The sequence below is a fragment of the Mytilus trossulus genome, chromosome 7 (genome assembly GCF_036588685.1).
Source record: "Mytilus trossulus isolate FHL-02 chromosome 7, PNRI_Mtr1.1.1.hap1, whole genome shotgun sequence".
NCBI lineage: Eukaryota > Metazoa > Mollusca > Bivalvia > Mytilida > Mytilidae > Mytilus > Mytilus trossulus.
This window is the reverse complement of record NC_086379.1, coordinates 9,232,613-9,247,238: the sequence shown is the minus strand read 5'-3', so window position 1 is coordinate 9,247,238 and position 14,626 is coordinate 9,232,613. Positions and strand designations below refer to the sequence as shown.

The 14,626-nt window shown below is 31.8% G+C and overlaps 2 protein-coding genes across 5 annotated transcripts in view; one reads left to right on the top strand and one right to left on the bottom strand.

Moving 5' to 3' along the window:
• Positions 1-2,951: 2,951 nt before the first annotated feature.
• LOC134724599 (UBA-like domain-containing protein 2-B) lies at positions 2,952-8,836 on the bottom strand. The gene is made up of 3 exons (XM_063587718.1): positions 8,599-8,836; positions 8,359-8,445; positions 2,952-4,056 (listed from the first exon to the last, which is right to left on the bottom strand). The coding sequence occupies exons 1-3, from the start codon at positions 8,704-8,706 to the stop codon at positions 3,901-3,903; spliced, it is 351 nt and encodes a 116-aa protein (XP_063443788.1). The 5' UTR covers positions 8,707-8,836; the 3' UTR covers positions 2,952-3,900.
• A 4,621-nt stretch (positions 8,837-13,457) lies between these two features.
• LOC134724598 (folliculin-interacting protein 2-like) overlaps positions 13,458-14,626 on the top strand; it is a 44,803-nt gene continuing 43,634 nt past the window's right edge. The window contains exon 1 of one of the 4 annotated variants that reach the window (XM_063587715.1): positions 13,458-13,627. In XM_063587715.1, the coding sequence (XP_063443785.1) occupies positions 13,548-13,627 (80 nt within the window). In that variant the 5' untranslated portion in view covers positions 13,458-13,547. Of the gene's footprint in view, positions 13,628-13,891; positions 14,144-14,626 lie in introns of those variants that run through there. The other 3 variants (XM_063587713.1, XM_063587716.1, XM_063587714.1) reach the window with 3 other exon arrangements.

The window sequence follows — 14,626 nt, the reverse complement described above, 5'->3', positions numbered from 1 at the left end:
AAGTGAATATACATTGTATATTGTATATAACAAAGATTTAAGTTGATTATTGACAAAGAAAGATAACTCCAATTAAAAAAAATGTTTGCAGATATTTCTTGCTTACTATACTGGACAAAGAAAGATAACTCTTAATTTAAAAAAAATTGCTATTTCACAATATTGTGAAATTAGATATTTCTTGCCATTGCACAATACTGTGCAATTGAAAAGACTTGCTATTGCACAATACTTAATATAATAATTTTAGATCCTGATTTGGACCAACTTGAAAACTGGGCCCATAATCAAAAATCTAAGTACATGTTTAGATTCAGCATATCAAAGAGGCCCAAGAATTTAATTTTTGTTAAAATCAAACTTAGTTTAATTTTGGACCCTTTGCACTTTAATTTAGACCAATTTTAAAACGATAATGATCAGTTTTTCAAGAACTATTATGTTTATTTCATTGAGAAATCATGTTTTGGAAATTCTCATAAATTCAAAATGCCTACAGCGAACTCGAGTAAGTGTAGGATTTCTATTGCAAAGAGTGGAGACCAGTCGTAGTAATACTGCCATTCATTTTAGTGCAATTTTTCAGTATATAAATACTTAATCAAGTTCTCTTTAATATCATAGTTACTGGACCAAAAATTAAGAATCTACATACACAGTTAGATTTGGCATATTAAAGAACCCCAATTATTCAATTTTTGATGAAATCAAACAATGTTTAATTTTGGACCCCGATTTGGGCCAACTTGAAAACTGGGCCAATAATCAAAAATCTAAGTACATTTTTAGATTCAGCATATCAAAGAACCCCAAGGTTTCAATTTTTGTTAAAATCAAACTAAGTTTAATTTTGGACCCTTTGGACCTTAATGTAGACCAATTTGAAAACGGGACCAAAAATTAAGAATCTACATACACAGTTAGATTCGGCATATTAAAGAACCCCAAATATTCAATTTTGACGAAATCAAACAAAGTTTAATTTTGGACCCTTTGGGCCCCTTTTTCCTTAACTGTTCGGACCAAAACTTCCAAAATCAATACCAACCTTCCTTTTATAGTCATAAACCTTGTGTTTAAATTTCATAGATTTCTATTTACTTATACTAACGCTATGGTGCGAAAACCCAGAAAAATGCTTATTTGGGTCCCTTTTTGGCCCCTAATTCCTAAACTGTTGGGACCGAAACTCCCAAAATCAATACCAACCTTCCTTTTGTGGTCATAAACATTGTGTTTAAATTTCATTGATTTCTATTTACTTTAACTAAAGTTATTGTGCGAAAACCAAGAATAATGCTTATTTGGGCCCTTTTTTGGCCCCTTATTCCTAAACTGTTGAAAATAAAACTCCCAAAATCAATACCAGCCTTCCTTTTATGGTCATAAACCTTGTGTTAAAATTTCATAGATTTCTATTCACTTTTACTAAAGTTAGAGTCCGAAAACTAAAAGTATTCGGACGACGACGACGACGACGACGACGACGCCAACGTGATAGCAATATACGACGAAATTTTTTTCAAAATTTGCGGTCGTATAAAAACTGGTCATTATCGTGATATATAGACTGCCCACAGGACAGCGGTATTGACTAATATAGTGAAAATGACTGAGCCGAAGGCGATGTCATTATCACTGTCGCAGTCAATACCTCTGTCCTACGGGCAGTCCATGTGTCACGATAATGATCAGTTTTTCAAGAACTATTATGTTTATTTCATTGAGAAATCATGTTTTGGAAATTCTCATAAATTCAAAATGCCTACAGCGAACTCGAGTAAGTGTAGGATTTCTATTGCAAAGAGTGGAGACCAGTCGTAGTAATACTGCCATTCATTTTAGTGCAATTTTTCAGTATATAAATACTTAATCAAGTTCTCTTTAATATCATAGTTAACGAAAACATATAATAAATAATTCAACAACTTAAATATAATATTAAAAAAAGGAAAATGTTGTTTAAAAGGTACATCAACCACGCCCCATCGGTCATTAACAGAGAAACCACGCCCCACCGGTCACTATCATGTAAAAGTTTGTTAACGACCGGTTTTCTGGTCCGTTTTATTCTGTTAATGACCGATGGAATTTATTACTGAAAAGTAAATTAATATCATGTGACCCCTTCTTATCCAATAATAGAATCTTATTCTCAACTGATATGAAATAATGTACTTTATTTTCATATGATGAAGGCATTATCTGTCAATCAGTGTATTAGTTACTAGAGTTGAGGTCTGTAACTGGCAAATCAGTAAATGCTAGTAGTCTTTTATAAATGTATGTATCATTGTCATTTTGCTTAGTTTCTTTTGTTACCTTTTCTGACATTGGACTTCTTTTAAACTGAGTTTTACTGTGTGTATTGCTATGTGTTGTTCTTTGTTCTACATTAGCCAGAGGTATCAGGGGAAAATACATGCTGAACCTCACCGCATTTTTGCGCCTGTCCCAAGTCAGGAGCTCTTGCTTTCGTTTGTCTTGTTTGTTTTTTTAATTTTAGTTCATCTTTTGTTTTGGATTGACATCCATTTTCACTGAACTAGTACAATTTTATTTGAGGCCCAGTTGAGGACCAATACCGGGTGCTGGATTTTCTCGCTGCATTGCAGACCCATTGGTGGACTTCGGCTGTTGTCTGTTCTCTGGTCGTGTGTTTGTGTCTATGACATATTCGCCATTCCAATTTAAAAGTAAAAGAAAGGAAACTAATTTTCGAACTGACATACAGACTGGCAAGATGAAAACTTAATCTGCTGGTGTTCAGCTTGTCAGAGCCATAACTAAAAGAAACCTTTGAAAATAAAGTTTATATACATGTGAAAGCGGTGCAATTTTCCATATAATCTATATGTCCAAGGGGCATAACTTATAAAATAATTAATTGGCAGTGATTTCCACATCGCAATGGGGGCAGGGGGTCGAGGAGGAAGAAAACAATAAAGACATTTGTTTTTCTTATCAAGTTCCTGAGTAAGACTTTATTCAACAATTTATTTACCTGGAACTTGAGCTGCAAGATTAATATCTCACAACTATTACAATACTATAACTGTACAAAAAAAAGTATGTATATATACAAAATGTCATATTTACGCAAAATGTGTAAAAATAGTGGGGGATGGAAAATGCAACTATTTTCAGAAGAAAATGTGGTAGATAGTTACATTAAAAGATGAAGAAGAGACAATATCAAATATTAACAAAATTAGCTTACAAAACTATGATATTTGACTATAAGTTGAATAATTCATTATTACAACATAATGATGCTTCTTTTTGTGGCAGTATTTGAAGAGAGTGTTTTTTTTAGAAGCAATATGCCTAGTTATAAAATATGAGCACTACTTTTTTATAACTCTTCTCCATAATATATACAAAAAAAAGAACAAAAAAAAAACCCAGCCATTGTCTTTTTATAGTTGTTGTTCTTTGATCGTTTGCATTAGCAAAATTCTCAACTAAAAAAAAATTCAAAGTATACTTAATTATTAATGGTAAATTGTCTATCTCTCTACATAAATCTTTTGGGATGATAGAAAGACATGTAGATCTAAAATAACAAAATACAAAAAAAACTATAGCATCTCAAGTCAAGCAACAAAATTCTTGGCCTCTACTACAGGACAGCCATATAAGAGATCAATATCCTTATCATAATGGCCACAAACACCCAAAACTAAGACAATAAAGCACTTTGATAAACAACATTCAAACAGGATTGTGACTTCTAGGAGGAAAAAATTTGCAATGAATCATATCTATCCAACTTTTCTATCTCTGGTCATCACATATTGTTTTCACAAGAATGTTTACTGTCATCATATTATTATATGCACAATAAACGTTTCATCCATTATATTTTCCTCAGGACCGGCAATGACAAAAAAATCTGATTTATCGCTGAACTTCCATTTCAATTCCTTTTGGTGAATTGGCAACTTGCTTAGGCGATGTGGCATACTGCGAAGAACTGGTTGATAATTTAGACAATGCCAATAATGCATCTGGGAAATTTGGAGGTGTAGCTGGAGTATTGGCAGGTGCACATAACTGCAACAAAAAATTGAAAGGTTTTATAATAAAAAATATAATGAAAAAAAAACAAACATATTTAGTTACCAGGTTTAATCGATTTTAGATTTTCTCAAAATAATGAAGCTATTTGCTACTGCACACTGACAAAAATGCTTCAATATATGTCACAAACCAGATGCTCCGCAGGGCGTAGCTTTATACGACCGCAGAGGTTGAACCCTGAACGGTTGGGGCAAGTATGGACACAACATTCAAGTTGGATTCAGCTCTAAATTTGGATTGTGATTAAATAATTGACATGGCATAGGTTTCTGTCACAGAATGAATGTACGTGTTCTAATGAACTTAATTTTTTTGTTTTCTCTTAGAGCAATTCACTATGCTGTTGAATATTAATCCTCTCAAAAAAATGTTTGAAGAAATTTTCTTTTTATTTATGAAATTTCAAATGAGAAAATTGAACCCAATTTTTTTAATCACATCTCCTTTCCCTTATTCCAAAACTAATCTCAATTAAAATATCTAATGGAGTTTGCAACAATAACTACTCATTTAAATACATCATAAAATATTAAGATGTAAAAAAACTGCTTGTTATCACTGAATGGTAAAGATTATTTTAATTTATCAGTTGGTAGTAAAAAGTGATTATACATTGTATATTGTATATAACAAAGATTTAAGTTGATTCTGGACAAAGAAAGATAACTCTAATTAAAAAAAATTCTTGCAATTGCACAATATTGTGCAATTAGATATTTCTTGCTTACTATTCTGGACAAAGAAAGATAAACTAATTAATAAAAAAATTGCTATTTCACAATATTGTGCAATTAGATATTTCTTGCCATTGCGCAATACTGTGCATTTGAAGAGACTTGCTATTGCACAATACTTAATATAATAATTTTAGATCCTGATTTGGACCAACTTGAAAACTGGGCCCATAATCAAAAATCTAAGAACATGTTTGGATTCAGCATATCAAAGAACCCAACAGATTCATTTTTTGTCAAAATCAAACTAAGTTTAATTTTGGACCCTTTGGACCTTAATGTAGACCAATTTGAGAACAGGACAAAAAGTTAAGAATCTACATACACAGTTAGATTCGGCATATCAAAGAACCCCAATTATTCAATTTGGATGAAATCAAACAAAGTTTAATTTTGGACCCTTTGGGCCCCTTATTCCTAAACTGTTGGGGCCAAAACTTCCAAAATCAATACCAACCTTCCTTTTATGGTAATAAACCTTGTGTTTAAATTTCATAGATTTCTATTTACTTATACTAACGTTATGGTGCGAAAACCAAGAAAAATGCTTATTTGGGTCCCTTTTTGGCCCCTAATTCCTAAACTGTTGGGACCTTAACTCCCAAAATCAATACCAACCTTCCTTTTGTGGGCATAATCATTGTGTTTAAATTTCATTGATTTCTATGTACTTAAACTAAAGTTATTGTGTGAAAACCAAGAATAATGCTTATATGGGCCCTTTTTTGGCCCCTAATTCCTAAACTGTTGAAATCAAAACTCCCAAAATCAATCCCAACCTTTCTTTTGAGGTCATAAACCTTGTGTCAAAATTTCATAGATTTCTATTCACTTAAACTTAAGTTATAGTGCGAAAACCAAGAAAATGCTTATTTGGGCCCTTTTTGGCCCCTTATTCCTAAAATGTTGGGACCAAAACTCCCAAAATCAATCCAAACCTTCCTTTTGTGGTCATAAACCTTGTGTTAAAATTTCATAGATTTCTATTCACTTTTACTAAAGTTAGAGTGCGAAAACTAAAAGTATTCGGACGACGACAACGCTGACGACGACGATGCCACTGTGATTGCAATATACGACGAATTTTTTTTAAATTTTGTGGTCTTATAAAAACAGCAAAATTTCCTTAAAATTACCAATTCAGGGGCAGCAACCCAACAACGGAATGTCCAATTCATCTGAAAGTTTCAGGGCAGATAGATCTTGACCTGATAAACACTTTTTTCCTTGTCAGATTTGCTCTAAATTCTTTGGTTTTTGAGTTATAAGCCAAAAACTGCATTTTACCCCTATGTTCTATTTTTAGCCATGGCGGCCATCTTGGTTGGTTGGCCAGGTCACTGGACACATTTTTTTGAACAAGATACCCCAATGATGGTTGTGGCCAAGTTTGGTTTAGTTTGGCCCAGTAGTTTCAGAGGAGAAAATTTTGTAAAAAGTTAACAACGACGACGGATGCAAAGAGATGGGAAAAGCTTACTTGGCCCTGTGGGCCAGGTGACCTAAAAAAGTGTGGGAAATGGAAATGGACATGTTGGTGACCTTCTGCTATTGTTTTTTTCTATGGTCAGGTTGTTGTTTCTTTGACACATTCCCCATTTCCATTCTCAGTTTTATGATTACATTTCCGGATGCGGGAAGTTGGAATTTAAAAAAAATAAAAAAAATCTGTTTTGAAAAAGAAAGGTGCGGGCTGGTCTGTCGAACAGGGACTCAAATTGGTGTGGCCCAACCAGGTAACACATTTTTCTCACTATGGTCTATATTCAAAGGACGATAAATGTGTTCCTGGACCATCTATGCAAATTAATCATTTCATATCCATTAATGACATATTACCTTAAAAGGGGTTTTGGGTAAGTAATAACTTAACCCCACGGTATTTTAAACATAAAAATAAAAACATAGTGTCTATGTTCAACTTGCTATTGACCAATTTTTAATGACTGAAATGAGCCCCCCCCCCCCCCCCCCCCCATATCTCGAACCCACTACTAGTAGGTGGTATAATCTGAATCAGATTAAGGCCTTCAACCTACTTGCCGAGGTTAGGGCATACACTTAAAAATAGTCTAGCTTCACCACTGGTAACATTGCTGCATATTTTGTTAACCGAAATCCATATTGGTCAATCAATTGTTCCTAAATTAAGTTAAGAAGGGAGTGGGGGGTAAGTGATAAAACTATGTGAATTAATTTGTTTATTCTACATTGAACTTTCGTCCCTAATAAGCATTGTATAGGTTTCATAACATTTAGTTGTGACAAACAAAAGTTGGAGAACAGAAACGAAAATTCAGCAATTTTTCCATTTGTAAAGGGACAGAACTCTAGAACACTTAAAGTGACACCACCAAAATTAACTCTTGATCTGTGTCTTGTGGTAATAAGCATTGTGTAAACATTTAATAAAGACTAACTAAAATTAGAGAACGGAAACCAATAATGGGACTAAAGATGTAAAAGGGTAAAACAGCTACAGCGGGGCATAATTAAAAAAATGTCACTTACTATTTGTAAAAAAAAAGACTGTAGTTTAAATAATTCTGGTCAGATTTTTATTTTGTATGCATCACTGGATTTGTTTAAATAAGTTTGTAAATAAAGGTTAGCTGATGTGAAGTCTGGAAAAAAAACAGATTAAACCATCTCTGATAGTCACAAAAGGAAATTAGGCCTGTCCTTGTCTTGGTTATGTCAGTGCTAAAAGAATCATTGTTGTTCCTTTCAAATGACAATAATACTTCCATATCGGCGTATCCTAGATCATTAGAACTGATTTTTGTGGATCCTTATAAATGCATAAAACATTTACTTGTAGATGTTTTTTTTTATTTAAATTAAATGTCACTTACTCTAACATAAAGGACCTGTTTCATAAAACATTTATTATATTTGAACTTACAGATTTGAGTTTTTTCCTCAAATAAATAAATTACAAACAATAAACATTCCATTGCAGCTATATGTACATACAGTAACACTATATGTTGAGAAATACCCAACAGTATGAATGGTGTGGTAAATTCATATCTACTGAACAAAATCTTTAATTATCAAATATATTTTTTTGTTTGTTAAAATTGCTAATTTTAAAAACTGAGTACATGTAGGTGTGTGCTCAGGTAAACACTATTATGTAATATTTGTTTACAAATAAAAAAAATCATGTTACCCAACTTTCAATGTTCAACTTTTCTAAACAACATTAAATTGAAAAAAATATTTATTTCGAATATTTATCACAACATGAAAGTTATTGGTTGTCATAGGAAAAACTGTTGTTTTAGTAGAGTTTCCATTTCCTGAATCTAGGTCAATCACTGAAGAACAGAATGACCCGAGAATCAATAACAAAAAATATGCATTATTGTTTAATTTTTCACGTTAAATCAAACAGGAAAATAAAAGAGAAACTTTCCATATTATAGACAGAATATACATTTTGTTTACCATATAACGCGTAAAAAATTTTGTTTTGATTTTTGTAAACATCAGAAATGGGTAATGATGTCATCAAAATGGTGGTCTGATAACTTACTGGATAGTTGGCGTTCTGTGTGTGATTTCCATTGCACGTTCGACATGTTGGTATTGATGATTCTTGAAAAAATAAACTTAAGGCAGTCTGAAAAAGAAATGCATATGTTTTAACATCTTAATTAGAAAGTCTTCCAGTCAGTGATTTCACAAACCGAAACAAGAACTGTACCACACCGGTAACAGAAAAGTAAACACATGCGCCATGTTGATAAATTTACTTTTTTTCAATAACAAGTACCTGAAACTGCCAATTGGATGCTGCCAGACATTGCTTAGCTTGTTCTGCGTGACAACCCGTAGCTGAGACAAAATGATTCACCATGACATGTTCTCTTAAGTTATCCATGATCAATTTCAACTTGTTTTGATTCTATCGTTGTTTGTGTTGATGTTATGACAGAGGAGTGTGGGTAATGACTGAAATTGACGTGAACGTCAGCAAAAACTAAACATTTGACTGGCTTACTGAGATGAAAATGGGCGTATCTTTATAATGGCAACACTAATCGGAAAATTAAGCCTTCGGGACTTTTCATTTCGTTAATGATCGTATCCGAGGGGTATCGAACACAATATTATGGTTCAGTGTTTAAAAAAAAGAAAACTAGAATAAAATAATGATTTAAGACATGTTTTTCTCTTAACATTCATGCTTATCTTTTATCATGAAGCACTAAAGTATTTTTAACGGCATATTTATTATTTTAAACTAAAACTTAGACAAACTGGTTCCTAATTTTGAAACAAAAGGCTTGGACAGTGATACAGTTTGCATACATTTTTTTATTTTTTAGATATCAGGTTTCACTAAAAACCTGCAAGTAGACTTTGACTCTTATTTCAATATCTCCAGTAACTTTTTAAAATTTCCAATGGATTTTCTTGCTTCGACTCCGCTGGGAACAGTATATCTAACATATATGTTCCTGGACTCCGTAAACGGAAATGCTTTTCGATTTCCTGAAGAAAATTGCACTTTTATTGAGTAAACACGACTTATACATGTATATCTACTTGTCACGTTTTCGAACGTTTGCATATTTATTATTTTTTTTTAGTTCTTTTAGTTAATCATGTTAATCCTTTTTTTACTCAAAACTCCTGTCCTGCCTATTTTTTTCAAATTTCATCCTAGCCCTCCCATAAAAATCAAATTATAGCTCCCTTATATAATAAATAATTTATGACTAACTGCATATAATGTTGTGAGCACTGCATATTATGTTGTGAGCACTGCATATAATGTAGTGATCACTGCATATAATGCTTATCATTAACATAAGGCAGTCATGGCGTTCAATATTTTTTTGTTATCTGTTATTGTGTTGTGATAATGAATTAGCTGTTAACTGTTGTTGAAAATTGGAATATAAACATTTTTTTTGTTACAGTCAATATTCGGTATAAGATAAAGAGGATTAGATGTATTTTATTTCCAATGGCAATCGTGGACCCATTACGGGCATGATCAGTACATTGATTTTTTTATCACACAATTGCATTAGACAATAAACAAAACAAAAAATAGAAATACGTTTGACAAGAACATGAAAAAACATGAAATATAAATTGAGTTAATAATACATGTAGTCACATATCAAAAACTATATGTTTAGTGATTATTGACCATACACCAGAAGCAGCATCACATCAATTATAAAAAAAAAAACACTTTGATTTAAGTCCTTCCTCGTAGCTGATGCATATTAGCAAATAGTATTGTTGTTCATATGCAGGAGTCACTAAGGACAGGTGCTTAAAGGACACTCAAGCCTCATCACAGAAATCTGAAAATTTTAAACATTTTACGACACATGCATAAACTAATACTTAAAAAAGAATAACTATTTTATATAGTCCTCCTATTGGCTGAGGCACATAAATAAGATTAATATGTAGTTATCCAAATGTAGGAGCCACCAAGGACAATCATTAGACATTGGGGTCTACCACTACTAATATGTTTGTCCCGTATTCAGAGAAGGATTTCTTTAACATATACCCATCACAGAAGTGAGGTCCAGGACAATTCAAGTATGTCTCATGATTATCCTTTGTAATAAATTCCATTTTTTTTTTAAAGAATGTGTATTTAGAATTATCTTAATATTTGTATGAGAATAATGTTCCTTGTTTTCCGTACGAACATATTAAATTAAAACAATTCTTAATATGACAAAAAGGAAAACATATGGCCAGGAATATCTGACAAGGATCTCAATTAAGGACTAGGTCCTATTAAACAACCACTTAACCTTTTATATAATATGGTACATATACTCAGCTCTGTGATTCTTTTCAAAGCAGAACCAAATGCATTGTACAATGAAAATTCCAACCATGTACTTGGGTCCAAAGCTGCACATAACTCATTACAAACAAAGATTTATTTCGTTTCAAGCCATTGTTTACCTACTAAACTATGCCGTATTCTACTTACTAGTACACTTGGTACAACAAGGATTTGTATTTCTAACTATACAAATCCTTGGTACCATCAAAAACCTCAGCTGATAAAAAATTGTTCAAATAAGTCCTTTGAAAATAGTGGAATAAATTGCTTTTAGAGTGTCAAAATTCGTTCGAAGTACTTGATAAATTACATGCTTATAATTGTTGCTTTTGATTTTTCTACCCTATATACCACTTTGCCTCATAGTCTTATTAAAAAAAAATCACACACCTCACTAAATAGTCATTTAAAAAAAGTCATAATATTCAAACTCTTTTAGGTCATTTTTTTTATTAGCAACAAAGAGAGCTTCAGTCAATATATATAAACAACCAACGTTTCATGAGAACTGCTGAAAGCATTATATTGAGTTATTTTTGACAACTAAAAAAATGCCACCTTTTTCTAATGAATAAAATCCCTTAACTCAATAACTAAATCTAAAATTAATAAAAATCGAAAGGGAGTTAACAACAATAGATATAAACATTTCAGCAAAGTTTCATGTCTGAAAACTGGAAAATCCCTCCTTTTTAATTAAAACCCGTTAACTCGGAAATCTAAAATCTAAAAATTTATAAAAATTGAAAGTGACCGCATGTTAATAGATATAAACAATTCACCAAAATTCCTTGCTTTGTGATAGCATTTTTGAGATATTATCAGAAAACTGGAAAAAAAAACCACCAATTTTATTGAATAAAAACCCATAATACCCAATAACTTTTAAAATATAAAATTTATATTAAAAAAACCAACTCACGTCAATATATATATAAACAATTTCCCAAAGTTTAACGCAAATTGGTTAAAGAGTTTTTGAGTTGATGTCTGACATGTTGACAACAGACGGACAACAGTATACCATAATCCTTCGGCGAAAGACAATCAATTTTTTTGGCGACAAGTCGAAAACAATTTTTTTCTTTCAATTTTAGCATTAAATGTAGTGGCAGCTGAGGGTGAAATTTTTTTTTTTCGCAGGGTCAAAAACAATATTTTTTTCTCAAAAAACTGGAAACAAACTTTTTTTTCTAAAAAAAATCCATAGACCATAGACCACTGTGTACAAAAAAAAATGTATATATATGTTGTGTACAAGTTATCATTTTGTACAAATTATAATTTGTATTTTGGCTTTGTACAAAGTTTGACCAAAAATCACTTTAACTTGTACAACAGTTTTAAATATAAATTTTGGTAAAAAAAAATGCATTGATTCACACGATAGAATTGTATTTAACAGTCCACACACTAAATCTAATTAACAAATACACCGTTTTTACACAACTACAAAAGATTTATCTTCCTAATTTTTAAGAGAAAAAAAAAGTAAACAAATAAGATTTTTTTCAAATTTTTAATGCATAAACCACTTTTTCTTAAAAAAAATAGCATTCAATAGTATTGCTTGATTAGTTCTTATCGTTATTTTGAGGTGGATTTTAATATTCAGAAACTTTGCAAAAACGATTTAATTTGTAAAATTTGATATTTGAGGGTCTGGATGGGGGGGGGTCTGTTATTCTGTAAACATTTAATTTTCACCCCATTTTTCTCTAATCTTTAAAAAAATAACCCCTTTTTTCTCTAATCTTCCAAAAATTAACCCTTTTATTCTCTTATCTTCTATTTTTTGGCCCGTTATTCTATAATCTTCTATTTTTAAGGGCATTATTCTTTAATCATTTAACCCCCATCCAAACCCTCATATTTTGTATGGTGAAAGATCGTGTACAGCATTTTGATGATCGCGAAAAGGATCTCGAAAGATTTGTTGCCACTTATTCATTATTTCAAAAAGTCCACGAAAGCAATCAAATCTTTCTTTAAACAAGTGATAATTTATATATTTGTAAGTGGTACATCAAAAGATTAGATTTACATGACTTCTTCTGGTTCACTTTTGTTAGTGAAAAGATGGTTCAATGCCAATTGGGTTTGATGATTTTATAATACTACACCAACTAGTTTTCTTTTAAAAGTCCTTCTGATTTGTTCTGCAAAAGTTTAAAGTTGTTTTTAAAGTTTAGATATTCTCAAAACTGATTTTCGTTAAGTTTTATGCACAGTCATAGATATTTATAAACCAAAGATCCAGCAACAGTCCTGAGCTTCAACGTTCGCTTTGTGAAGCAGTTAAAATGCACGTATAACAGGTCGTTGTCAATTTGAGAGTCAAAAGATGGTTTGCAATACCTGATTCCACAAATCACTAGATCACATGCTCAAACCACTTTTGAATTTTGTAACTTGGGTGTACTGTGTGGTCATTTAATAGCAATTCAATAATGTGTATCAATGCTTTTCTCACCAAAATCCATATGATAAATTATTGTACAAGTTATAAGTGAATTTTTGTCCATTTTTGTACAAATTGTAATTTGTACAAGCACTTTTTGTACAAATTACAATTTGTACAAAGTCAAAATTCAAATTATAATTTGTACAAAGTCAAAATTCAAATTATAATTTGTACACAACATAAATATATCATATATATTGTGTACATACAACTGTTTTCTTGTGTCTTGATGGTGGAGATTGCTTACTACTCCTATGGAGGTTATCCTGGAGGACGGAAGAAGATTCAGCGGTAAGGTAAGGTAATGTTTGTCACATGGTATTGATTAACAGGGGGTATTCCGATTTTAGCCAATCAAAGCAGGCTTTACTTTGACCTCATCGGCCTAAATAGAGTGGGTCATGTGAGGCAATTTCAATGGAAAATCAATATGGCACAACAATTTCTGAAGAAGTTATTCCCGAATTCTCGGAGTAGTGGTGATAAATGGCGTACAGATTCTAAGTCCGAGTAAGTACCAGTGTTATGTGTTTAAAAAAAATATGGTTCTAACAATTACGTTTAAAATAAACCGTCAAAAACTCGAGATACATTGCTTTGCGAATTTGGTCATGGAATCTCCTAGTCCTCCAGTCAACATCAATTTACTTCTGTCTTATAACTGGGTCTGGTTTTTTATTCGTCTTAAAAGAAAATAACAATAACCGAAGCGCATGTTTGTCTGATAATGATATAAGCTGGACAATCGATTCAATTCTTATATATAAACTTTTGATATCTACATGTACGTGTTCATACAAATGTAAACAAACTTGTGACAAGCACATGACCATCCAGGTCATGCACATCCGATATCATTAATTGTAGTTACTTATTTCTTACGTTTATAATTATCTGTGAATAATTTATTCATGGTCCAGTCGTAGTGATATGAAAGAATAAAACCTGTTAATAATGCAGATTCAAACAGAGAACCAGAATGTTTTCCTTAGCCTTTTTGAGTTCCAGTGTGAAAGCAAATGACAGGTTTGACACCCTTTTTAGAATGATTGTGTTTCAAACACTTTTTCTTAAGTTTGTTTCAGAATCAGGAAGTTACTTGTTACAAACATTTGTCCATGTACAATGTAACATGGTATATGTATAATTGATAATTATTGAATATTCAATTATAAAAGTCATTCAAATCTTGGTACTAGTAAACATGGTGTACATGTACATTTACCTGATTTTTAATTTACAAATGTATTTGTAATTGTTACGGAATTTCTTTGCAATACTGCCTAACTTGTATCGAGTTGAAGGAAATTTAAAATCTGAACCTTCAGAACTAAGAACTTGATGTTTTATATAGCCTAATACTCCAGGCCAGTCACACTATACCACAATCACATCACTCTTACCTCGATCTAAATTGAATTCTACAACGATCCCGCCATGATTGCCTCATTTTAGATTCAGAGTCAACTGGCACTGAATTGATCACGTGGTATTTGTTCCCCACCTGGC